This window comes from Calidris pugnax, unplaced genomic scaffold (genome assembly GCF_001431845.1).
Source record: "Calidris pugnax isolate Ruff unplaced genomic scaffold, ASM143184v1 scaffold18, whole genome shotgun sequence".
Classification (NCBI taxonomy): Eukaryota; Metazoa; Chordata; class Aves; order Charadriiformes; family Scolopacidae; genus Calidris; species Calidris pugnax.
The window spans coordinates 18,448,317-18,475,827 of NW_015090812.1; the positions used below are offsets into that span (position 1 = coordinate 18,448,317).

General features: G+C 38.0%; 1 protein-coding gene across 1 annotated transcript in view; it reads right to left on the bottom strand.

The window, feature by feature from the left end:
* The window catches only part of DPYD (dihydropyrimidine dehydrogenase), a 369,255-nt gene that overhangs the window by 76,154 nt on the left and 265,590 nt on the right, over nucleotides 1-27,511 (bottom strand). The window contains exons 17-18 of the mRNA XM_014939498.1: nucleotides 18,992-19,112; nucleotides 17,940-18,059 (exon numbers count right to left, since the gene is read on the bottom strand). Coding sequence (XP_014794984.1) covers nucleotides 17,940-18,059; nucleotides 18,992-19,112 — 241 coding nt within the window. The remainder of the gene's footprint in view (nucleotides 1-17,939; nucleotides 18,060-18,991; nucleotides 19,113-27,511) is intronic.

The window sequence follows — 27,511 nt, forward strand, 5'->3', positions numbered from 1 at the left end:
GTGCTGAGGCTCTTACAGTGTATTTAAAAATAAAAACTTAACTGAAGAATGCAGTACAAAAACTTTTTGAGTTATTTACAAACCCTGAAGGATACCTTGCACTGTTTAATAACCACTTGCCTAAGAAGTCTGTTACAAAAAGAGAAGGAGAGCTTATGAAAGTACAGCAAACTAAAGCAAGCAGATCTAGATATCTAGAAAGTTCAGATGAAGTATCTCCTCCTCCTTTTATGTCAGGATCATTCTTAACCTATTTTGAGGTTTATCTTTTTTATTTTGTCTATGTCTATATTTTTTCTATCTCATCCAGTTGCTACTATCTAGTAATATATACTTTTATGTATGGATATATTTAGAAGTATTTATAGACACATAAAATATATTAAAAATACGATGGCATGAACACAAAAGTTTTGTGAAACAAATGACTCAATTTAAGCAGAAAACAATGTATTTGCCTGTGCAACACACACATCTACCATATTATTATTACATACCCATATAATCTGTGTGAGTATATATATACACACGCACACTCAGTAGATATATTTCCATATTCACATATACATAAAACAGTGGATGACACGTCCCCTGATAAAACCTGTTATTTCAACACTTCAAGTGAAAAGTGTTAAAATAAATGGCTCATCACATACAATGTGTTAAAATAAATGTTTATTTCAACACTATGTGTATCATAGCCATTTATTTCAACACTTCCCGTTTCTCAAGACTCACACAACCAAGAGCAGGAGAACTGATATTTATACTTAAGGTAGTTGAAGCACACAGCCCTACTCATCTGCTTGCCATAGGATGAGTAGGAAGTTATTTGACACTTTTTTTTCTCCCAGCAATAAATGGAAACTACCTACCCTGACTGTTCATGGGGATCCGCATGTGTCTGTAAGCTGGTGGGCTGTTTCATCATTTGGAAAGAAGAAGGGCCATACCAGAGTCTGTTAAGATATTTGGAAAGCAAGCTACTGCTACCGGCTTAAGGTTGGGAAAAGAAGCAAAGTATGGGGGCTTTTAACAATTTCACTTTGCAATTTTGGAGTTTGACACAAAGGAATCTGGGCAGACAGAGACTCATGTGAAGAAGAGCAAAAACTAGAGCTGCTTCTCCGCAAGCTGGAAGAGATGTGATTTTTGGACCAGTTATAATCTGGTGATCAAATTATGAGTTAGGAGAGAACAGCTGAGTTCCTGCTCTATCCTGATAAAAATAGTTTATTGGGAGGATACTTCAGCTCCCAAGAGTTGCCTTACTTATTCTAACACAGAACCTGAAGTATCTTTGGAGCAGCAGCTTTCCAACTTTAGGTGGTCTCTAAAGTACAAATACAGTCATTGGGAGCTTCACATTGGTGTGTTCAGATTACTGTCAGCATCTGAACTTGCTACTACAAATTGAGCTTAGACATTATATTATATGCCAGTGTTAAACTAGCACCAGTTTCTTTCTCTGCCTTACTTTGAGAGGAAAGCAGAAGCAGCTCCCATTCTCTGGTAGCTCCCGCTGGAGCTGGAGGGCACTATGCCTTTATGGATCAGTCCCTAAGGGACAGAGGCAGGATGAGGATGAAGAAATTTAAATAATGCACAAAATATGCACAAAATCTCCACAAACCACGAGTCCCCTCTGAGCAATATTTACTGTTAACTTGTCTGCAATGTTTTCTTACAGCTTTCCTCCTTTGAAAAACTCTCAAAGCATGATTAGAGATTGCCTGGGTCCTAGCAAGACAGTGTGGCCTTAAGAAGATAAAACACTTGACGGGGGGTTCTCTTTTCTTTTTCATGTGCTTTTTCTTCCCTGAAATTGCAGATCTATGCGCTGGTCTGGACAGAGCACAAACCCACAAATTAAACTAATGAAACGTTAGTGAGGACTTTGCAACCAGGACACACTGTCAGAAGTCTGTTTTGCACCCAGACAATGAAAAAATGAGACCACAGTTTCATCAACCCACAAATAAATTCACTGCCTTGAGCTAAGCCACTGCACAGTGCCAGTTGCCTATATTCAAACATCTCTCTTCCTGTAAAGTTATCTTCCCCCAGTGTCACCTTTGGCAGATAAAACACTATCATCATTTTGTAGCAGAATAGTGTACAATGCAATGAAAGTTCTCCAGAAAAAAAAAAAAAAAAAAAATTTTTTCTGGGGATTTATACCAACGTGACAAATGCTATGACATAGAGGGAACAAAACAAGCCTTTTGCCAGCTATTTTCAGTAAGTCGTGACATTGTAAACCAGTACGAATTGTTCAAACAGATGAGACTTCAGGACAAATTACATTAAAATGTAACCAAGGAAGGGAAAAATGAAAGCTTAAAGCTGCAACAAGATTAAAATACTAGCATTGTTGTGGATCTTGTTACCAAATCTGATAAGTAACAGTCAACACTGAATACATATTAGAAAAGTATCCAATTTTTTAAAAAAAAAAAAAAAAAAAAATGTTTTCACCCTTTTACTTTCCTCAGACATGATTAGTTCCAGAAAAAGAAGGTATCATCACTCCTTTGAAGCCACTGTAGGTTATAAGATTGTTCCTCAGAAGTTGGCAACATGTAATAAAAGTGCTTTATTCCTAAACATCAATCAGTTTCAAGAATGGCAGTTGTTCACAGAATGGTAATAATGGAAATATTCAGCTAATAACTACTGTAGAAATTAAAACATTGTAAGACAGACATGCAAGAACACTTTCTTATAATTACAGTTTTATAACTAGGTACATACGTTTCTAAATATTTAGTTCCTTACCCTTTGGTATTTTTGTAATGAAATTAACATGACAATACTTATTTTCCATAAAAGAAAAGGACCCCTCCACTCCAACAAAGAGTTGATGCCTTGGCTTTAAGTGAGACCTTGGCTGCACAGGGATGACAATTTTAAATAAACGCTTTTTCTTCTTTTCTTTCTTTTTAATAACCTTCACAATTACAGGAAGTTTCATGCCATTTCTTTAGCTGAGAGTGTATAGCAAGCTGAAGAGTTAATGCCTTAATGGAAAGCAAAATAATAACATGTCCTTGCTGTGTAAACTATTTATGGCATAAAGGAAGCACAAACCTTATTTGCAGAGGCCTTTACTAGCTCTGGATATATTATTGAAGGTTGGTAATTAAAACGTGGTTGTAACAGTCCTGTTTGTGACCAGCCACACAACTCAATGCTGATTTCAAGATGAAATTGTACACCTGTATCATAACTCTGCTTTCTGCATTAATAAAAAATAACAGCATTAATAGGCCTAAATACTCATTTGTTTGATGTATTCAGAACAACATAAGAGGATGCAAGGGGAATTTAGTGCATTGCTCTGTCAGATCATTTTAATTGTTATCCAATGAGGGCAGCTCAGAGGGTGAGTAAAGGACTTAATTTATGTACTTACTCATCCCCTCGGCTTCCACTGAAGAAAAATGATACCAACAACTCCTAAACTGCGTTCACTGGTCTTCAGTGATCAAAGTAAAGGCCAATTAACAGAAAGCCAGGGGCCCACAAAGTGTTTGTTGATTTAAAATACTGATCAGAACACACACTGCTGCTGCTAAACACATACCAGCAATATTTGGCATTTACACAGTGCTTTCTAGGAGATACTTTCTATCCAAGTATTATACGAAGGTATAATATTACTATCTCACAGAAGAGAAAGGGTGCAAGGGCAGCCCTGGAAATTTGTGTGAGAAGAGAGCAATTCCACCTGCGCAGAAGAGGCAGCAGTCAGCCCTCCTGGCAAAAAACCCATTGTCCCTTGGCATAGGATGTCATATTGCCCTTTGTTCTAAAACTGTTGGTAACTTAAAGGATACCTTTTTTAGAGGTGTGCATTGTAAATCAACACAAGCTCTCCCCTGTTAGAAGTAAATTACATACTAATGTCCTGGGCATCTAATTCCGTGCATTTTCATGGATGAATTTTTATGCCCATTCAAACCACAGCCTCAAGCACGGGAATATGGCTGTTCACAGAAGCACACAGGACCGTTGTTGACTGTTACTGTCACCCACAAAGCAATTATGTTCTCATTCCTTCTTTTTCTTCTCGTATATAAAATAAAATGTATCTGAAAGAATTGATTCACTGTGGGGGCAGTATCTCTGGGCAAAACTGTGATGCTTTCTTGTTCTTGGTCATGCAGAATTACTAGGAATTCTGAAGGTTATTTTGAGTAATCAAAGTACATATGAAAACGAAGAGATCCCATTTGCATGAGCTATCACTAATATAATACTGTGTATGGAAAGCTCAAAGAGGAAGACTCACAAAAGCATAAATGTTCCATGTGAAACTCTAACACATCTGTTCAGCACTGAAAAACCAGCATTTAAGTCCAAAGCACTAGAGAGCCGAGACAAGTGCATTTTTGGAATCAAAACAAATGCTGGTAATTTAAGAAAATACTATGAAGCACACAAAGACTGTACAATGCCATATGTTGCACAATGCATCTGGTAATCAGTTTAGTGTATATGCCAAATTTACTGGAAGCCCAAATAGGCTTAAGTTCTTTATTCAGAAATTCAAAAAGTAAACTACAAGCATTATAAACATGGTGCACTTACAATTAGAAAAAAAAAAAAAAAGAGTGGATTTTTCTTTTTACTTACAGAACACAAATAAAAATTAATCTCTTAAATTATATCCCATAATGAATATATGTCCAAGCTCCACTTTTGATCAACACTTTTCACAGACTCACAGTTTCAGGACATGGTATGTTCTACAGCACAAAACATAAATGTGATTTTACATTATTTTACACTCAATTTACTTCTATTTTGAAGGTTTGAAGTCATGAAGGTTTTATGCTGTCATTTGAGATTCTATAAACAACACATTACTGAAGATGTCATCAAAACCAGATATACAAGCAACCTTGCACGTATTGTGGTCCTAAATCAAACATGAATCCATAGCTACAGTATTAAAAATACAGTAGAAATCCCTAATTCAAGTGAACAGTATCACCTATAAAGCCAAAATAAATGGAGTAGGATAATAGTTTTCAGACTTGGGTTACAGTGTCAATGCAGAGACTTGAGCTGTGTTAACTCACCAAGCTTGATCTTGCTTGCCAGAGCATGCTTGTCAATATTTAGCTCCCAGGGAGCATGTCACGAGTCTTTACAAAAACTAGTTTAAATACAAAATACTATAGCAGCTGCTGTGATCCTTTTTCTAACATTGAGATTAAATTGCTGAAATTTGCTTTGAGCTCTTTACACCAGAAAACGTGTGCCATATACCTACTGTAACAAGAATATGAGAAACAGCATTAAGGGATTGCAATGCTGTTATTAGGGCTTATTAAAATACAGAAAAACACCAGATGCTTTACATTAACTGATTGGAAGATATTTTAATGTCAAGCATACAAACATCACTTTCTCCTGTGATACCATATTAAAATATGGACTGGGATAAAATCAGATGCATCTGTGTTTTTGAAAAAATAATTCCACCTGCACCAGAAAAAAATGAACCACTTACTTGCCTAATCACTGGAATTTCATCCCAAAATGTAGGCACACACTATCTTAGGCATTTGATAGAAGTACCTAAATTGGGAATATACTAACCTCAAATTTCTGATGCAGTCAATGGAGCAAGGAAGGAACCCACCTCCTTACGTTGACGAGGTAGAAGCTTAACAGTCTCTTAGTGAAGGGCCTGAAGTTCAGTGGGATGTCCCTTGGGTGTACTTGGTTAGCACCTCTGCTCAGAGCTGCCTGTGAGAACCCCGACAGCAAGTGCATATCACCAGCTGTATCTTATCAAGTCCTTAGCCTCTTTAGCGACAGCCTGGGCAGGCTCTCAGACACACAGGTGTCCTGGTAGGAACGGCAGCTCAGGAAGGCAATGCTGGTAGCATAAGCAGAAGAGAGCACTACTGTCTGCCTTCTCCGCCCAGCAAACCTTTGGTTCAGTGAATCTTATTTATGAGAAACAGACAGAAATAGCAAAGCACATTAGAGACAGCCCTGTAAAGATGCCCAAGTTTGGAAAAGAGATTGTAAGAGTGACAATTTTCTTTTATTTTTGAGGACCCCTTTCTCACCCCACAGTATCTGACTTTAAAGGTAAGCTGGGGATGTTCTCAAAGCTGTGAAATAGTGAGCCCAAAAGAAAAGAAAAATAAAGACATTGAAAAGAAATCTGTGTGCCAGCTCCTTACTTAAAGGGAGCTCCTTACTTAAATGCCCCTCAACAAGACAAAGCAAGCCTTGGGGTTACTACCCTGCCTCTAGCAGGGTTTACCTCCTCGCTGGATACATGCAGGAGGGAGCTCCTTACTTAAATGCCCCTCAACAAGACAAAGCAAGCCTTGGGGTTACTACCCTGCCTCTAGCAGGGTTTACCTCCTCGCTGGATACCTGCCAAGGACTGATACTCTAATGTGGTTTTATGAACAATAAAGATGCAAGTGATCTCTTCGTTATTTCAATAAACCAGATTGTACCATGTAGCAGGCTTTTTCAAAATATTTTTTAGGGAAAATAAGTTGCTGCCAGATCCTCCTTAAAGGTCTGAATTCTTCAGAACCCGCCTTCAATAAGTTCTGAAGAAGCTGTTCAATTTATAAGAAAAAGCAACTGATTCTTAAAAGCCTTGCCTGGCAATACCTTCTCTGCAAGTGCTCCTGACACATGGAATTTATCAGGGCTTAGAATGAGAAAATTTCTCTGAGTACCCCCTATTAAAATCTAAGCAGCTCTTAAGCGGGCATATATCCAAAAATCAGTGAAAATACTGCCAAAGCTGGTGTATTCAATAGGCAGGCAGCTGACATGGCATTAACTGTGTTAGCACAGCAATAATGGATAGGGAGTAAGATAAGTTCAGACCAGCCAAAATGTGGACTGGAGTAATCATACATACTTTTGAAAACCAACAGGTCACTCAAGAGGGCCATGAAGTGGCCAGGCACAACCGTAACACAGTTCACCATGACTTCACCGGCATGCCTGCTTGCAAAAAACCCCACAGCTTTCTCTTCATTTTGAGCTGCCTGTAACAAAGTTCTTCAGAACATCAGCCTTACCTCACTGCTGAGTCAGGTATAGTACCGTACATTTAATGGATATGTCTTGTGTAATTAAAAGCACCCTCTCTATACAGCTGCCACAGCTGCACGATGGATTTCTCATTCTGAAATAGTGGGACACTGCTCTCAACAGTTCTCATGCGGCTCTCACTTAACCCAAATAATGGTGGCTCAGTCCCTGACTATGACTGTCTTTTGGGATTTAAACAGGACTTAGTAAAGATGGTTGGTTATACAGTCCATGTCAATAGGGAAGACATTTGCAATTACTTGGCAACATAGAAACTGCAAATTGAACATAAATTGGAAAACCAAATTACTATAGCAGGTTTCCTAAAGGATTTTGTAGGACACGTTTGTATATCCTGTGTGTGTGAGTAGGATATCTGTATAGCCCATTCTATACAATGGGGTGCTTGCATGAAAAGACATTAAAACGCAGTTCCCTTAGCTGACTACTGTATATTAGCTGCATTCTTTTGAAAGGCAAAAAAATGTTCTGATGGTTGTGAAATACTTTTCTAAATGCTTCTGGCAATAACCCGTCAGGGTGATGTGATGCCCAGTGAAATACAAACCCAGGATCTACCCAGTTAAACAAACCTGCTCTATTTTCTGTTCTGTACTTTATGTGTGAAGTTGGCATTAGGATGTACTCATCATTCAAGTAGGATACTAAAAAGTGCAGAATATTAGCAGAATTTAGGTGAATAAAGATGTATTCACTGTAGCGAGTTCATCATAAATCATAGCTAACCAGAGTAGAACTTTCAAAGGTTACTCCTACATGGCAGCAGGACAGCAGCAACAACTGCGTAAGAATGACCTTTTGGTGCTGTGGGATATAAAGGTATGCCCTGGGTTTAAAGTTATGCCAGGGATTATTTCTTCTTTTTTTTTTTTTTTTTTTTTTTTTCCCCTAAACCCCTGATTGTCAAAATATCCTGCAACTGGATTAACCTCAGCAAGCACAATTTCATGTAACTGTAAAACTTTCTCTTCAAGCCACTTCCTGACCCATTTCTAAAACACATCAATCCAGTGTTTTGTAGGTAGTGAGAATGGTGGGAGCCCCAACATGCTCAGAGAGATGCCTAAGCCACTGAGGCTACCTAAAGTTACCGAATCAGGTGGAGGAGCTAGCACGCAATACAGGAGCTGGGGGTACTGTCAGCAGTGGTAGTAACCCCAGATTGATGGTGGAAGACAGTAGCCAGTTGGCCTATCCTGCAAGCACAGATGTCCTACAGAGAGACGGAAGAACAGAAGGAAGTTCCATGCTAACAAATGTTAAATAAGAAGTCATTTTTCTATTTATTTGTTAGATCGTATTTTGATGTTAAATGTTTTGCTATTTTTTCTCATAAACATAAAAACATGTTTATTCTTCAGGTAAGATGGGAATATGTCCTCCACTGAATACAGATGGGCTCTACAACCAGTATATGCCACTTGGTGACTAGAGAAAATCAATATGCAAAGAAATATGGAAAAAAATGAACATGCTTAAGACACACCAGGTCAGTACTCAGGAGTTTTAACTTCTGCTGATACAATTGTTAATCAGAATTGTTTACAAACTCTGCCAGATTCTTATTTTTTGGGGGAAATTACAATTAGAACTTCTGCTCTGTGAACTTCTGCTCTGTGAGTGGCAGGTACAGTTTATAATTTCCACAGAATATGGTTGCCTCATTGATCACTCTGAAGCACCACCTGTATCACAAACCCTGCTGTTGATTCGGGTATAGAATAACAAGTCAGCAGAAAAGATAACTATGGGCCCTGCACAATCAACAGCAGGGAGCTTTTAACACTGATGTGTACTCACATGAATTTTAACTCTGTTTCCTTTGTCAAGTCTTTCCTTTGACTCCTATATTGAAGCTCCCTAAACTTTCATAACCTGTATTCAAGTTCGAATCGATCACTCATGTAACACTGCAACAAAGCATTGCAGATCTCCAGGCCAACTAGAACACTACCACCTGAAATTATCTTTGTGCTCCAGCACATGACCATGCACTTAACCACTTAGAATTACTGCTTCTGTACAAAATGTACTTCTGCATTGCTCGGGACACTGAGAGCAGAAAGCCAGGCCTAACTCTAGCTTGCTCTACCCAGTCACTGAGCTGGGATATCCTAAAACACACAGTTCTCACAGGTTAGACATGCTTTTGTAGTGAGTAGCAGCATTTCAATTGCATGAAAGTCTGGAGAGTTATACTGTATGCCACCACAGCCTCGAGTCCTTGTTCAAGCTGCGCTTGTAAGTCAAAAGACATTTTGACTTCATTGTGATTATCCACGGCGAAAGGTGAGCAAGATGAGATTGAGAGAGCTGCTGAGACTTAATGGTAAACAAATCTAGCAGTAGACTTCACCAGGGCTTTTCTTGATTTTTATTATTTTAATTAATGTCTATTTGAAATTCTTGATAGTATTTTAATTCCAGCATTAGAATGAACTGAAAAGTACTTAAATGCCAAGTATTTTTCAAATAAATAATTCATAAGACACTTAAAGCAGTTATGTTTAAATGACCTCTAAAATGAATAGTAGTAAGTTTTTTATGATAGAAATATATCAGTTTTCAACATGACAATCTCCAAATGATACGATACACAAACATTCTGAGATCGTTTTTTTTGTGAGTGTTTGGAAGATTGGAAGAGATGATCAAAAGAGAAAGAGACATCTTCTCCCTTAGACCTGACAGAGATGGAAAGACAATCAACTTGCGCTGGCAAAGACAACATCAATGGGTTCAATCTTGCTGATACTGGAAGGAGAAATTTTCTGTTCCTGACTGACTTACACCTCCTCATTGGGTCTTAGTTTGCATTCACCTCCACCCATTACTGCAACCAAGCTCAAATACAAGACCCTGCTCCATCAGTCTGCTTTAACATGCTTTGACTTCTCTTTTACTTTCTCTATTAATTTCCATCCTTTGTTAATCAGACTATATCTCTAAATTGCTAACTATAAGAGAACTCTTTACCTCATCATGTTAATCCATAGCAGTATATGAACTGATTTCCCATTTTATCTACCTGCACCCAGATTAAAACCGCACGTCCTTTCACCAATGCTTGTGATAGCTAGGCCACAGCCATCCCTCTTATTTTTACCATATTATGTCTAAGTAGAATTTATGATTTTATTTGAATCACCTTCTGACATTTGCCTTTGGTAGCCATCAGTAAGACTTGATAGCTTATAAAAAAACCCACTCATCTGGGAAATGAATTATTTCAACTGGGCGTATTCTCCATGAGCTTTAATGTAAACAGTAAATCCAGAGTATTTAACAATGATAGTTTAGAGATTAATCTAATTACAGGCTATTAAAAGAGGAGAATATAGCAGATTGCATTTCTAAAACCCTGTACGGACCAGCAACAGTTAATGACGATTTGATGGTTTTCTAGGAGTTTGGAACAAATACTTGGCTTTTAGTCTGAGAGCAATGCTGGACATTTCTGTCTGATGCTTGGGGGATTCAGCCAACTAACAGATACATTTGGTGAAGAATCTCATTCTAGTCATGCCCTCCCTTCCTAATTTCCCTTTTCACTGTTTTGTCGTCTTTGCCTGTTCCTCAGGGAACCGAGTGATTGATAGCCTAATCCAATGACTGTATTACAGCTGCCTCAACTTGGACTCTTTTCCTTATCATTAGCAGTTAGCCTATGGTTAAATTCACAGCTCACTGCTTGGTACAGCCCCTGAGATTTAAGGGTCTGGCCTTTAGAAAATATTTAACATAAAATTGAAATCTTGACATACTGAGAATTCAGTTCTCTGCAAGGCTTCTTTAATTAATCCAATGTACTGTACCATTGTTCTATATGAGGCTGTGACATGGTGAACTGTTACTGAAGCTCACAGAGATGTATAATTCTAAATTAAACACTCACTCACATGTACCTACACTGCATTTGTTTCCCAAGTACATGTGCATGAATGTGAAAATTTAAATTCAATCTATAACAATAATAAAACACAAACCAATTACACATCAGAGTAAAGACTTTTCATTCATTTCAAGCTCGTAATGAGCTTTTTCAAAGTAAGAGGAGGAGAAAACACAGGTCTGTTCAAATGCTGTGTGTAGACTCTTGCTTCATTCTTTTTCCAGGACTCATTTAATCTTGTGGTGAATGAGATCAATTATGATCATTTTTAATCAACTACAAATGGCACCTGTGCTAAAAGTGTAATGCATTTACTTTGTGGGAAGAAATTGGCTAAAAAAATATTAAAAGTGGAAAAATGTGCTATGTTCTCTGACCTTATCTGGAAAATAATACTTATTTCTAAATAGCTATGGGAAGGATGTAGACCTTGATCTATGCTGTAAACCTTTGCCCTACTTCCAGTCAGTCGATGAGCTGCAAGCTTCTATGAAAATGGCAGCTGAGTCCCAGATGAAAAATTATGCATCTCATAAACTGCTATTCTGCTGAAATGTCAAGCTATGGCAGGGCTGTACCTCAAACTCAGCACTTGGCATTTTCCTTCTGTCTGCTTTGTTGCCATGAAGCAAACATGAACAGTGAGGATTTGTGTAGGGCAGGTAGCAGGCGAGCTCCCTGTCAAAAATCTATTATTAGGGCTCTGATCTCTCCTGCACAGACCAGTGACGGCAGAACACTAAGAGAAATCAGACTGCTGCAAGGACACCATGGAAAACAGAGGACTCTTTGTGAATCCTGACATAATATATGCAAATAAGGGCTTTTAATGGCTGGGCTACATTTAACAGAAATAATAAAACAAAATTAAAATTGTACTATGGCATATATTTGTTTTTTATTCCTATCCACAATGTTTTATAAATATATGTTAATGTAAATAGTCTTTAATGCTCAGTAAATATTTATACTAAATAGAAGTGCCTATGCATATGTACATTTTGTTTTGTTTCCAGTGATGGGCAGCTTTTCATTCCTTTCTATTGACCAAAATCCACACTGAACAGCCACTAAGAGAACTGTGATTAGCAAAGTGAATGCTCTTGGCTTTTTTTCACTTTTCTTTTAATGATGTGTCATAAAATTAAAATTAAAAGGTGGGCCTTATTATTATAACTTCAACTTTTCCTTTTTCAATACAATTCATACTTTTCAGATTAGAATGTATGCCCCTATTAATAATGTCAATTATTCATATAATGTATACATTTTAATTTAATGAAGTAACACCTGCAAAGCATTCCCTAAAAAGTCACAATTGCTGTCTGACAGTGTTTTTTTGTAAAAAGAGACAGCTCCACTAACTTACTTCAAAAGTAACTAAAATTAACTGCCTCTGCTGGCTTCCAACAATTATATGTTCCCACATTCAGTGACTGAATCTGATATCTAGGTATATTCTTTCTGACATCCCTTGTGGTCAGCTATGAAATTATAAAACACAACTTCCTGAATCTCTCTTGATCTGGAAATAAATACAAATATATGTATTCAAACATACTGTACAATATATTTGTGCAAATAATGCCCAAATGCTACAGAATGTAATAATTGGACAAAGCAATAACGGAACATAGACATGAAGTGTTTGAACTACGGCTGTAAAATACTGCAATATTTTTGCAACAAAGCATTAAAAGGTTACATAGTGAGTGCACTGTGGAGAGATTTGCTTTTAAACTAAGTTTTTTGCTAAGTCCACTGTATGTTTTTATAAATTTATCCCCTAAGGATCTGGCTTCCAGACAAAAACAAAGAAACAAACAGATGACAAAGAACAAAAAACCATGGAAATTCAAACAGAAGCTCTGCTCTATTTTGTCTGGAATGGATATCCTATTGTGCTGCAATGTGATGTGTTTCATAAAAAACATCTGGAATATGGAAGCACAGTATGAAAGCTCATGAAAAAACTTGATTTTTTTTTTAAATTAAAATACATTTAAAGGAAACAAATCTTAGGGAAATATGTAGCTGCTGACAGTATATTAACTGGGACAGTATATCTCTGGGAAACCTGCCATCTTATTTCTAGTACCTATAAAATATACATTTCCAAAATAATTTATACTTTACAGACTAAAACATCTCTTTCAGAGCCAGAGGTCATTACTCCTTGTGAGGATAAAAAACCAGCACTAGCTTCTTTTTAAGAAACAAATACTCTGCATAGCATGCTTATAGGAAGAACTCAGGGTAAAATCTCATATTCTATATTCTCAAACCTGAAATACTGCTGGCTCAAAAAAGCACCTAATCGTAATCAAGCTATGTCTCTAATCCTGCAAACATGATTGTTACACAGTTTGGGAAGCCGTACCTTAATTTTAGTGTTTTTCTTTCATCGTAAGGGCTTATTTCCTTAAACATATTTTGGAGGCTTCATTTTGAGTAATGGGCAGTTCCTGGAAACTTATAAAAAATGGATGAAGACTGGGATCCTCTAAGCATAACATCCTCTCGCGTAACGGGGCCACAGAAATCCATAGAGCTACCGCGGCCCTTGGGCTCAGCTAAGGCTCCATACTGCCAATTAGAAATTAATTCTATTCGAAAAAAACAATTTGTTAAAATTAAACTGAAATTTCTCTTGCAAACATTTTTGGCATCAGGACAGAGGCAGAAGGTGAAGAAAAACCAGAAGAAAAACCAAAGAGATTTTACAACACACAGTAGTCAGAGGGTAAACTTGGAATCCAGGGGACCCAGCTGAGACCCAGGGTCACACCTGGGATTTAAACCTGGCTCTCCGGTGCGCAGGTCAGCAGGCTGTGCTAGTATAAGTGTGTATCCTGTGAGAGTTGTTTCGCTTTGTATTAATAATTCAATATTTGCAGGGAAGTGGAGAAGAAAGAGACTAATCCTACAGACCAGTGGTCAAACACCCACCTGGGGTACTGGGATCCTTCCCTGCCAAAACCACCCAACAAACAGGAGGGTAGAAAGGAGGAAACAGCAATGCTTCTTACAGCTTAGCAATTTTCAGCTGATCAAATTAGATCAAAACAGGAAGGTCACTGACCGAGCACTGGCTGGGAAGAAAACACTGACTGTGACAACTCAAAGCTAAATGGGGGTTTTAAAGTAATCTCATTAAGTCTCTCCTTCATGGAAAGATTTTATAAAAACTGTTTTAAAAATCCAGAGACATGTCTGTTCTCAAAACATCCCAGGATCTGGAAATGATGTTTATAAACCTTTTTTTAAAAATTATTTTCATGTATTTGAGACAAACCATAGGAAAGCACCTGGCACTTAGTAATTTGAAGAGAATTAAGAAGAAATTCCCTTTCCAATGTCTGTCTTTTCTGGAAGAACAAATGACAATCCCCCTGCATATAGCTGCTTCTGCATGAGGCAGACAAGAAAAGGAGGAAAGAGGAGGCCAAGGGGAAGTCATAGACAAAAAAGACATGGCCAGGTAGGAGATTTCTGAACACTGGAGGACAGGGAAGACTGTAAGTCAAAATTTCAGGCTGCTGCTTGGACAGGATACTAACATACTTTCATTATTTGCTCTTTGATGGAAACCTTCATCAAACTCAGTGGAGGGAGTTTGCACTCACCTGGAGAAGGCAACCCACACCATATTAAAAAACACGTGGACATAGTGAATTAATAAATCATTGAACAACACCTGTCCTTTTAGAGAACAACTTTCTTGCCACCGGACAGCAGACCTTCCCCAGCCACACTACCAGTCCCGCTGTCCCCCTCAGCTGCCACCAGGCGCCATGAAGCACCTTTCCTCCCCTCAGGCCCTGCTGGCCAGCGGGCAGGAGCCAGCCCTGAGCTTTCAGCAAAGCCCTTCAGCAAGCAGAGCCCGGGGCTGGTCTGCAGCCTTATTTTGGGGTGCAAAGTGCTGACTTTTGCATTTTGAGCTGTGGTGGCTTCCCTCCAGCCTTCTGCTGGCCACCTCCACTCGCACGCTGCAGCCCTTGGCTGAGGCGCGGGGCTCCCTCAGCTCCCGGGGGAGGGAATGGAAACGCAAAGTGCAGAGGACAGAGCACATTTCGCTACGTGACACGGGGGGAGGAATGTGTCCCCACTGCTGATGGTGATCCCTAAGCACAGCAGCTTGTGCTTTTCACTCACTGAAGCAAAAACACCCTTTCAGACAGAGCAACCCCTGCACGAGCAGGCACTGCTACTGAGGAGAAACTTTCCTATGATTGGTGTGTAAAGGCACGGGGAGAAAAGATAAGCAAGTCCAGACTGACCTAAAATCCAGTTTAAACCAGCACTCCAGAAATTCCTCACAGGCTGGGTGATGCTGAGTGACTAGCTCCATGCCAAGGCACCTTTCAGACAGGCCCAGCAGACCGGGCTGAGGGCTGGGAGCAGCCCCCACCCCTCACCAGCGGCACTGTGCCCTGCCGGGCAGGGACGCTGCCACCCCTCACTGCTCCGCTGTGCCACGCCAGGGCCTCTCCCAGTCCAGAAAAGAACTAAAAATCTGCACAACTGGAAAAAGTCCAGAAAGCAAGATACAGCTTTTAGCTGTGCCCTGTATCTGCTCTATGTTTTTGCGCTAGAGAACACAGTAAAACAGCTGTGCTTTGGTAAAACACATGGAAAATGGACCAGACTTATTGCTTCTATAATAGCACCGACTTTCACTTAAAACATTAATTCTCTCTTCAGAGGAATTATTTGAAAAAACAACAAAAACTTACTGACTGTATCAGATAATAAAACAGAACAGGAAGTTTAAGCAAATCAAAATAGAAAACAAATACTTTACACTATGAAGTGACTTTTCATGCCAGGACCACAGAGCACTTCCCAACAAGCCTGTAGGCATGTAAGTGGTGTCACTGCCATTTCACAGACAGGAGAAATAAAGCACGGAAAGGTCAAGTGTCTGGCTGCAGGCCACGCGGCTGAGCCCTGGCACAGCCAGGAATGGACCTCAGAAGTATGGCTACCCTGCCCCTTGCTCTGACAAGACCACAGGCTCTCCCAATTTAAAATTGCTTTCTTTGTTTTGGTAAATTTGTATACTGCTATACCCTGATCGCTGAGCTGAAAGTATTGTAATGTGTTGCAGAGCCTGTTGGCTCCGTGGCTTTCTTTTGCGCAATGAGTTGTGTGACTGAGACTTACTGATGTCAATTATCAGCAAGAAATCTTTATATATTTGTCTTCAACAATATGCTTTTTCTTTATTATGCACTCATAATAAATTGACAGCACTTGCAGTGGTTTTCATATATTTAAAATAACCAGATTTGTGTCATAGGTAATGGTGTATCCTAAAATGACGTTTTCTACCTCCTCTGATACATGTAAAACTTCAGGAAAAAAAAACCTTACACACACATATATATAAAAAGGAAATAAACGAAGAACTTTTCCTTAGGTCCCATTTATAACAGAATCATAAACTACAAAAATGCTGGTATGTCCTCCCTTACAGCTGAGCATTCAGGTGCTGCTGTAATTTACACTACATACATGTCTTAAATTTGTGACATGAGACACACTTTTTATAATGCAGTCATTTTATAGATTTTATTAGACAGACTTACGGTAGCAAGGAATATTCAGAAATTGCAACTTAAATGAGCAAATGTGAATGGTGTTACTTATATAAAATACTACTGCAATAGTTCTTTTATTAATTTTTAATGCACAGCACCCACTGTGACCTCCTTTATTCTTTTCCTGTCAACATGGCAGGCTAGAGAAATTGAAATGGGCTGTAGCTGTTCTCTTCTTGTTTCCCTCTTCCTCCCATTTTGCATAATATTAAAATATAACATCTTATTGGACTGTCACTGTGAAATAATCATTATGCAGTAGGCATAATGATTTTTTCTGATTGTTTTCTTTTCCTTGCTTTTCAGTGTTCTCTAAAAAAATTACAAATTCCATGTAGTTATCTAAGGCAATTTTCCGCTGAATACACTTGTCTGAATTAAAGTTTGTTTAAAAGGTATCTTTTGCTACATTTCTTACGGTTCTCTGAGGATAACAACAGTCACATAAAACAAAGCATTTTTTGCCTGTCCGGTCTCCTCTGATTACTTTTTTGGGGTGAGGTAGGAGGCGGGTCTAATAAAATGGTGTTTGACTCAATCAAGATGATGCTATTACTTCTGTTATGTATATTTACTGCTACCTCTATCACCAAGGAGACTAATCTCCATGCAAGTAAAGTCAAGAAGCTCACAGTATTGTCTTTGCAGGGCCAAGTTCATGTTGTCACAGCAACAGAGTGCACAGGGTCAATAGATTAATATATTAGTGTGCACAGGCACTGAACTGGAATGTAAAAGTTTTGCTGCTGGTTTTAAAATTAAACTGTGAAGCAGGACTTGGAAATACGGCCTACAGAAGATATTCTTGTATATCTCAAGAAATAGGCTACAAAAATACGCATATATTTGCCTAATACAGTCTATCATTTCACCACAGCGGGAAGAGGAGGAAATAACCTCCTTGGAAGAAGTGCACTCGGTGGGAAGGAGGGAGGAAGGCTGGAGTTCGGGCTATGAAACATATACTGCATTTGGATTGTTGATATTTCCCCCTGCGATGCCCTTTCATTAGCCTCTGTCTAACGTGGGGCCTGACAATTGTGACAGAATGAAAAATTTGAGGAAAAGCGAGGGTCACGAGAGAAGAGATTTCCTTCCCTCTCCAGTGACCCTATCACAGTATTCTGATGCAGCGCTTTACCATTAAGGAAAGGGCAACCCAAGAGCCTTCACACTTAATCTGTTCCATCTGTCATGACTATTAGAAACATTGACCAGCAGTGAGCTTTAAGGACTCGGTGCGACTGCAGACATGATATTCTAGCCCACTACAAGGACCTCCTGATGTTTTGAAAGCCTCCAAGGAAGTACTATGCATCAAAAAGGGCAACACCTACCTGACATGCCACCATATGTGGTCCTCAGTCCTACACCAACTGCTGGCCAAGGTGTGCTGTCTGCTTTCAGTCCCATCAGTCCTGACACAGTGTTGGTGGCTGTAACACCATCTGCGCCACCTGTGAAATAAAAGGTCAGTCGCTTTTTGTTAAATCATGTGTATAAGAACAAGAGAGGAAAAAATACAACAGAAAACTGTGAAACTATCAAATAACTAGAAATTCAAATAAACAGCTGAAGACAGAAATCAACAAATTGTAAGGGGATACACAGAATGGTCCTTAAGACCAGTCCTGGGCTGATGGATTTAGCAGTAGCTTCAAGGCAGGCTGCATCAGTTGAAAGAGCTGTAAGGGCTATAAGACAGCAGACGTGGGAAACATGGGGCCGACAGGCAGATCTCTGCCCTTCAGCTGTGTGGGACAGAACCTGCTACAGTGGTTGTTCAACACCTGGAGGTGCCCCAGCACAGGGGTCAGCTCCTCCAAGCTGATGACACCAACTCTGCACTGACGGAGCCAGCCCATATTCTTGATTCTCATTGTGAGGAGCAAAACAAAATGAACAGTGCGAGAGAAATGATGACCACAGTTCTAAGTGATGGATTAATACACTTACTTGCAAACTAATTTCCTGCCATTTTGTTCTTTAACGTCTAAGGAAAAAAATAAATATGTATACCTTCAAAAGGTGTATTTCTGTTTTCTCAGGATGCACATGCCATTTTCACTACTAAACGTAGAAATAGGGCATTTACATGGTATGGCAAATGTGTAAGTATAATAGAAACAGGAGCGTGCAGACAAACATAGACAAACAAGTATGATTTATTGTTAATGGTCTAATGTAGTTCTCTTCATGTATTGCTATATGCTAGAAGCATGGGCAAAAAATAGGAAGCCTTTGATCACTGTGCTTATTCTAAATACAACAAATAAACTATCTGCACATTAGTCTCGGTTGTTATTTGTTATTATTCCAGCAAACCCCCTATCTTTCCCCATCCAGCAAATTAGTAAATCTGCACAGCTTGTGCACTGGAGTCTGTTACCTTCCTGCGCAGCCATCGCAATTTTCACAATATCAGTGACATTTGGGGTCAGCTTGGCAAAGAAAGGAATCTGAACAGCTTGTCTAACCCAGCGACAGATGTTCCGTACCAGCTCTGGATCCTGTTCAAATAGGTCAGATAAATATAGAACATAATTAAAAGTAATATGAACAAAAGGTACATCAAGGAAATAGAAAACTTTGCTATAAGTGGCTATACTGCGATTTTGTGAAATTACACATCAGGACTGAACTTCATCTCATTAGTTAACTTATTTCAGACACATCAAGTAACTGCAAATCCATTACACAAAGGTTAGTTCATGAAAAAAAGAAAATTTGCTGGTTTTTTTTTTTTTTTCCCAAAAGACAAAGTTATCACAAAATATTCCCTTTCCAGGGAGGAGAAAATATCATTTTGGATGACAGAGACTTTCTTTACCCACTTATTTAAAAAACATACATTTCAGTTTTAATAACTCAGACTGTATAAGGTATGTTGAAAATAACCAGTATCCTATAAAATAATGTGAACCTGAACCATTTGCTGATCATACCTTGATCAGAACAACAAGGATAAGTTGAGATTGTGGGGCTATCAGAATGCAATTCAGCATTTCCGAACTCTCCTCTGACTTCAGAGAATAACTTGGGATGGCCATAGCGTAAATGAAAGATCAAAATCTTCTCTGTTAAAGCCAGAAATCGAAATCTTGAAGTGTTGGCTTCTCATGATTTTCAGGCATTTACTTCCCTTATGGAATACGTCTCGTGTAGACAGTAATCAACCATCCTTTCCATTGAAAACAGCTCAGTGGAACTAACATTCTGTGTCTGGCACATATAAAGGTTATTGTTCAATATAACTTTCAGGGTATGGCTTATTGTTTTTTTTTCTGTTGGCTACTGACAATGCTCTTTAACAAATACCTTAAAATTCGCAATACTGATGCATGTAGAACACAGTGCATGATCTGGTTAAAAATTGAATGGTGCTATTAGAAGATTTAGTACAAGTATAACCCTATGGGTAGGTTAATTGCTACCACAGAAATTATTTATATTTACTAAATCTTTATCACTCTCTCAGATAATTAATTCTGTCGTATATGAATAACTTTCTCCCATTTGGTAATTATAAAACCTCAGAAAGCTGCATTGCTATGTAGCAACTGAAAATGGGATGAGCCTAAATAAAGTTTAGTTTAAAACAATGTAGTGGACACCAACGTTGTCAGTCTAGTGAACACACAGGAAATATCCCCTTGTTCTTTTTCATTTTTACACCAATGGTTAAATACCAACAAAAAAAACCCCCAAAACCAGCACTGGCTGCGTTCCTGGAAAGTACACAGTGCTTGACATGAATAGTAAAACCCTGAGACTTAGCTGAGCTGTTCCAATGAAAATGGTGATCTCCCCGCCCATGCAGCTTCCATGAAATATGTATGAATGCTGCACTGGCAGTATGAAAGTAGTGGCATCTTTGACTTTCATTTCTGTTTTGAATTTCCTTGAGGCGCAACACAGAAATGAGAAACCCCCTAGAAGACATGAATTCTGTATCTTTAATGTTAATTCTTCTTAGAAATCCTTGTAATAATATTCAGTATGTTGCCACCACTTAATTCATTATGCTGACTCTGTTGTGCTTATAGTGCTGCCATAAAAATTCTTGCTCCAACACACACTAACACTTTAAAAAATACAATTATTTTAATGCACATTGAATCACTTATTGGGAGATCTCTTTCATTCATATAAATCCCACTTCTATCCTACCTAAGACAATTTAACTAGTTTGTCTTTCTTAAGATATACTAATTTGACCTCTTCTGTTTTTTCCCCCAAAAGTAAGACCTTCATTTTCCATCAGTTCTGGTTATCCCACACCAAGATTAATGCAACAAATGCAATGGAAGGGTCTTCAGCCTCTTAAGTTAGTAAACAGTTCGAATATCTGACTGCACAGCACATGATTAGACAAAGCCCTTTTGAAAGGTTCACTTGTATCAGTCCTGGAAATCTGCCCATTTTTGATACCCATAAAACCACAGGTAACTTACTAGGAAAATAATTTGAAAACTCAACTGAAGGAGGAGAAATCTTTGATTTTACTTCACTTAATATTCCAAGCAAAGAATAGGAATGTTTAGTGAGGAAACATGGAAACAATGAAAAAAGTTTAATGCAGTGCTTTGCTGCATAGCGAGATAGTCACTGATAGGAATTGGAAAGGTGTTGAGTTTTATACAAGAAATTAGAGTTTCCATTAAATTTGACAATTTTTGATTGAAACAGGTATTTCTAAAGGCACCCCCTCCCCTCCATAATCTTTTATGGAATTCATTTGCTCATTAAATAAATGTCATACAAAGATAACACTGGATATCTTAAAAGAAATTACTGCTTACCCTTTTGCAACCCCCAAAACACACGCACGTGACAGATCTTCCCTTTCCAGTGCGAGTCGTACACTGGAGCTGTACTGGAGCATCCAGCTGACCCAATCTCCCACCCTTCTCCTCCACCTCTGCCCTCTCTTCTGCCTCCAGCCCCCGGCTGGCACAGTGGCCAACATCAGGGAGCCACCTGAGCCTGTCCTCTCTCCCGACTCACTGGAGTGACATCGCAAGTCTCCAGTGGCCACAGCCACTACATGCCTGAGCTTCCCTGCTGCCAGAGCAATTACAATGCCATGAAGCCATCGCATGAGAATACCAGAGCTTTTATGTTCTACAGACAACTAACATATTCTCAAAGAGGAATAATATCCCCACCTGGTTTTATTTGTAACAATTTCTTCTGCAGATTACCAAGAAGAAGTTATTCATTCATTTATAAAATTCATAATTTCCTATTATATTTGCACTCAGGATTTGGAAAAATGCATCATAAGTCATCAGATGGTTTAAACCAGAAGATATTCATGTCACTGGACAGATAATTTTCATACAAAATGAATGAACTACATTTGTATAATCCAGGGGAAGTTCACTGGGTGGTGTACAACCTCTCCATAGAAGTTTGCCTTTGGACTGAGAACGATTTGCAGAGGTCACGCAAGAACACAACTTTTGAGACAGATTTGAGTGATTAGAAGTAGAGAATTCACTTCAAAGTGCAATCATTGACTAAAGAAATTATCCCAATTTGAAATGCAGTTCAAAATTTAAGATTTCTGAGAATATTAATTCATCTGTTTCAGCAAAGTTTAACTCAGGTGCAAATTTAACATGGTGAGCAGCCTGGTACCAAAAACTAGTTTAAAAGAGGATATATACAGACTCCATTTTGGCCTGACTCATTTTGCTGATTCAGGGCTTCCCATCTACTTGGATTTCGGAAAGATTGACCCCAATTTACAAATTGCATTTACTGATTCTTAGCAAAGATTTGATTTATAGAGCATTCAAGGATGAACATATAACTTGTATGAAAACGAATCTTGAGGCCTGTAAATCATGTTACAAAAAATACCCGTCACTGCTAATACTACATAAATACCTTTTTTTACCCCAATCCAACTTCATGAAAGTGTCTTCAGCTTTTACCACTGATAAAGTGGTTGATGAAGCCTACATAGTTGAGAAATATTTTCTAAATGGCTTGATATGTAAAATGTTATTAGCTGTAAAAACAGCAGGGCATTTACATTTGCAAAATCACCAATATGAACTAAAATATTATTCTGCTTAATGTAGTACAGGATTTTAATGCTTTTGGTTCAAGTCTACACGTTGCTATAAATTATCTTTGTCTATTACACATAACTAGGTTTGTTGGTTCTCCTGTTAATGATGATACAGTGAAATTGTTACAGAACATGTAACATTATTTTGCTCTGTGTGTCAATCCAGAAGAATGAACAAATGCTTCAGTGGGCTGCAACACCCATTGGTAGCACACTTCATTTATCTGTTGCATTTTATTTATTTTTTTTTTAAACAAACACCACCTAAATAGAGGCTCAGTGAAAATATTATCAGCTAGAATATAATATTGATTCATGCACTGTACCTACAGGAATCTGTTGGTAATTTAATACCATATAAAGTCTCTTTTGGTATGAGATGTACATCAGTGTGGTTTCTGTCTTCCTGTTCTTAATCAAATATTGCTTGTTTATTCCAAAGGCACAGGAGATTTGAATGTTACAGGGGCTGTCTTTTTACTTCCCTAAGCAGCAGTACAGAATCATTTTTCCTGAATATTCATTATAGCCTTGGGCTAGATGGAGCTTTTAATCCTAACTACTCATTGCCAATGGGTAGATATACTAGAGGAAAAACAACTATTCACCTTTTTTTCTAAATGATCACATGATAAGCTTAACTACAACCATAACTATAAGAATAAGTCCTTAGAAATTAAAGCGGCAAGTTGTCTACTGATTGCATTTGGCATTGGTAATGAGATGAATCCCACGTCCTATCACCCCCAAGGCAGATACATCCTGCATGTTTAAAAAGGAGTGTGAAAATGCTGTGCTTGGAGTAGGTCACCTCTCCTTGTGTTTCATGGAAAGAAATAAAACCATGAACAGATTATCACAGAAATGTCTGACTGTAGATTTTTGGAAATTTTGGAAATTTTTCCTATGACCTACTTTCAGTGTTCTTGCAGGGTCCTCATTTTTACACTATCCTGTCTCTGCACAGTCTCCATACTGTGTCCAGAACACCTCCCTGAGATAGGGAAGTACTATTATATCTGTTTAATAAATGGAGAGAGAAGAGTCAGATAGACCGAGCTGCACCTCCTCAAACTCACGTTGGTTTGGTGCCCAGTTTTTACCAAGTCATTTGCATAAGGATCTGAAAAGGTTTTCTGGCAGAAAACTGCACTTGATTCTTCAGAATACCTTTAAACCATGAGATACTTTCCACATTAACAAAATAATTTTTTTATACTTGAATTGAATCAGGTTTTTAGAGTATTTGAATAATGCAAAAGATAAAAATACAAGTACTTTAGGGTAATGACATGCTTTTCTTAGCTACACAAACAGTCCTTGGGAAGTACATATGTGTGAGTACATGTATGTATGTATGTGTGCATATATAAAGAACATAAATACCAGTCTGAAAGGTGTCATAAAAATAAACCTGTTACAGAATTTTCCCCAAGAACTTCAGAAGGAAGGTTACCACTCAGAAGAGCACATTAGCTGATCTTGTCTAATTAGTGCTAGAGAAAATGGCCCATATCATCTAATATTCAGTCCATCCCTAATTACTATAATGGTGGCAGTTCTGCCTCACTAAGAACAGGGTAAGGACCTTTGCAGTTGTGGAAAGTATAAAAACATAACTCTTCTCGGACAGAATCCTGATGTATGAAGGCTTTCTTACATAGGACTACTGGAGTTATCATTACAGGTCACGCTGATGATTTGTGCAAGTCCATTATCCTGACTGTGATGATGGGAAGTTCTAGACACCACAGAGAATGATGCAAGATGCATTAGGACTTTGCGTGTCAAGTCCTTAAATTTCATCTGTCACTGACTACAAAGAGCAAAGTTTCAGAAATTAAAATACTTTATTCTATTAATGCCAGTGTAAACCTCAAAAACCTCAAGTCTTTGATGGCCAAAAAACTATTCTCATATATATAATCTTGCCAGTGATTTTTGGGGCTGAATCATCATTATGTCGACGAGTTTGCAATTTTAAATACTGATACTAAGTTACAGAGGGCTTATTTTGTCCTTGTATTAATTTAACAAACATGAAGCTGATGTGAGATTTCTTATGTATGGTTAGTAGGCAAACGGCACCAAAAGTCCCTCATCAGAGTGTTCTTCTGGTGGCAGATTTTCTTTCTGTATTGGCTTTTCAAAAAAAACATAAAAAATTGTAGCCCTCTTACATCTATTAGCATTGGAGGAATTTTTAATATGAAAAAATGTTCTACAGTTAATTTCCTCATTCTGCACATTAGATACATTTTCCAAAACAGTACGGATAGCTATGGGAAAAGGAGGGAGTGCTTTCAAGAATGATGTAGCCTAAGCAAAACTTTATAAGTGAGAATTTGCAAGATTTGGCTTTTAAATTTAATTCATATACTATTCTCACTTTACTGTTTCATTCAACGTTAGCCTACAAGGGAAGAGTTAAACCTATTCGCAGTCAAATTGCTGTCTGAGAGCCCATGAGGACTCACAGGCACCCTCATCTGAAATACAAGAAAGGAGAAAAGAATCTTTCACAGTCTGCAAATAACTCACCATGCAACAGGTCAACTTTCCTCTGGGCCATGCTACCCTTTCCTTGTGAACATTACAGCAGCACTACCTGCCACGACCTGCAGTGTGGGCAGGCAGAGGCAGGATAGGTCTGGAGCAGCTTTAGAAAGTGAGTAATGATCATTTCTACAGATTCCTTACCTATTCAGTCCACCCCACTGGCTCAATGTGTAGATCTGGATCTGCACCTTTACAGAGATCCCATAGACATTCTGAGGACTTGAGAGCCTGATAAGCTGTTAGTTTCAATGCTTTTCACATATGCCTATCATCTATTTCTTTTCCAGATCAAACATGCATCCAGAAATCCACTAGGAAATCAGAATTAAAAAAAAAAAATAATTAAAATTTCTCTGTGTGTGTGAAGAGCTACTGTTTTGTTATTCCTTCAAATGTGAAGAAAAAGTAAAAGTATGGGACTTTCACTTAAAATATTGCAAATTAGTATCTTTAGCATTCATCTCCTTTTTTTCTCCATATTACTATTGATCTTCTCCACCGCTATCTTTCTCCCTCCTCCTGTGAGATACCCAACGTTGCCCTCATAAAACTGTCTATCTCTAAACCTCCCAAAAATTTCTCTAAGTAGAGAATTGCAGTCCATCACAATAGCAAGAGAGACACCATTTCTGAATCTCACGGTTAATTTTACTGTCTTCTCACATGCTAGGAAGGGGCAGTTTAGGTTGTGCATTTGTCCCATTTCAAACTTAATTAAAGCTAACAATTTGTTTAAAGCCTGTCAAATTAAGGGAGGGATTTCCCAGGATAGAAGATGAATAACTCTCTACTTCTCATCTGGAGTTAAAAATGCTTCCTCATTTCTCAGGAATTTGACAGCTTTTGGTCAACATCTATTGACCGCAGCTGTCAAAAAGAAAGAAATGAGGCAGTTTAACCTAAGGCAGGAATAACAGTTTTCACAGCTGTATGTGAAGCTATCTATCTATATATTAGGAAAAACTTCAAAAAATGCCTAAATGACTTCAGAGGCTTTGGGTCAGCCTGGTCAACCCCACAAAAATGTAGCTGCTGGATGAGAGCTTATATCCTTCTGGTTAAAATCTATGATATGATATGATACGATGTGAAACCAATGCCACAAAATAAACTTTTAGAGATAATGACAGTGTGTCAATTCAGGACTCTTTTTTACTCAATACTGTACTGCTTTTTGGCCTGAGATCCAAAGTGTACCAAAAGTAGTAGAAGACTTTTCCATCAGTTTAGCATTAAAAAAAAAAAAAAAAAGTTACTTCAAAATCTCATTAGACATCTTCAGTAAAATGGTACAGGAAAATCCTATTCAGGATAAAAATTCAAAAATGTCCATAAATGGATAATTTCATATTTTGTTCTGGAAGTATCAAAATTCTTCATTCCACGTCAGGACTTCAGCTTTTACTAATTAAATTGCACTTTGAAACAAGAGGTTTCAAAATGAAGTGGGGCTGTAGGGGTTTATTTTGTGGAAGAATTTCTAAAAGATCAGAGATTAATATGAGAAGAATCAAGCAAGGTCCACATAGTTACCATTTAACTACACTACCATAGCAACAATATATACTGTGACTATTGCTTACTGGTTTAATTCACGGATATAACTTATTTTCTGCTCTCTTACATGCTCTAAAATGTTCCTTTCTTTTAACAAATCTTTTAAAAGTAGTCTACTGGGTAAATTAAGACATTTATGTTATTTCTACATAATAAGTGTTCTCTTTATACTTTGAACAAAACCAGTAATGTTTCTAAACTGAAGAGCTATCATATGGTTTATATAACTAAGCATGTACTACTAGTGAAACAAGCACATTTTTGCTTACAAAATACAGCAAATTAAGATGTAGAAGTATAGCTTTGAAAATTCCCATTAGATTTTACAGACTACATTCTGTCTTTTTCATATAGTCTTTCACTCAGGCAAAAACATTATCATTTGAATACCATATAAAGACTATATTTTTTTAAATTTATTTTTTTAGATATATTTATAGGAAGTAATGACTCCCAATTTATAGATGTTTCTGCTAAAGTAAAAATCTAAGCAAGAGCCTGGTGACTTGATTTAACTTTTTTAAAATTTTATTTTCTGTGGGAAATTATAAGAACCAAAAATCCCTGCCATCTAGCTCCCTTTTTAGAAGCTAGGACTTTATTACTTTAAAGTAAAGATGCAAGCGTGGTGTCATGATTTGATCAGCTGATCTTCAGACCACACTCTTCAAGTTCCACTTGGGGGAGTGTAATTGAGATTCTCCTTTTTTT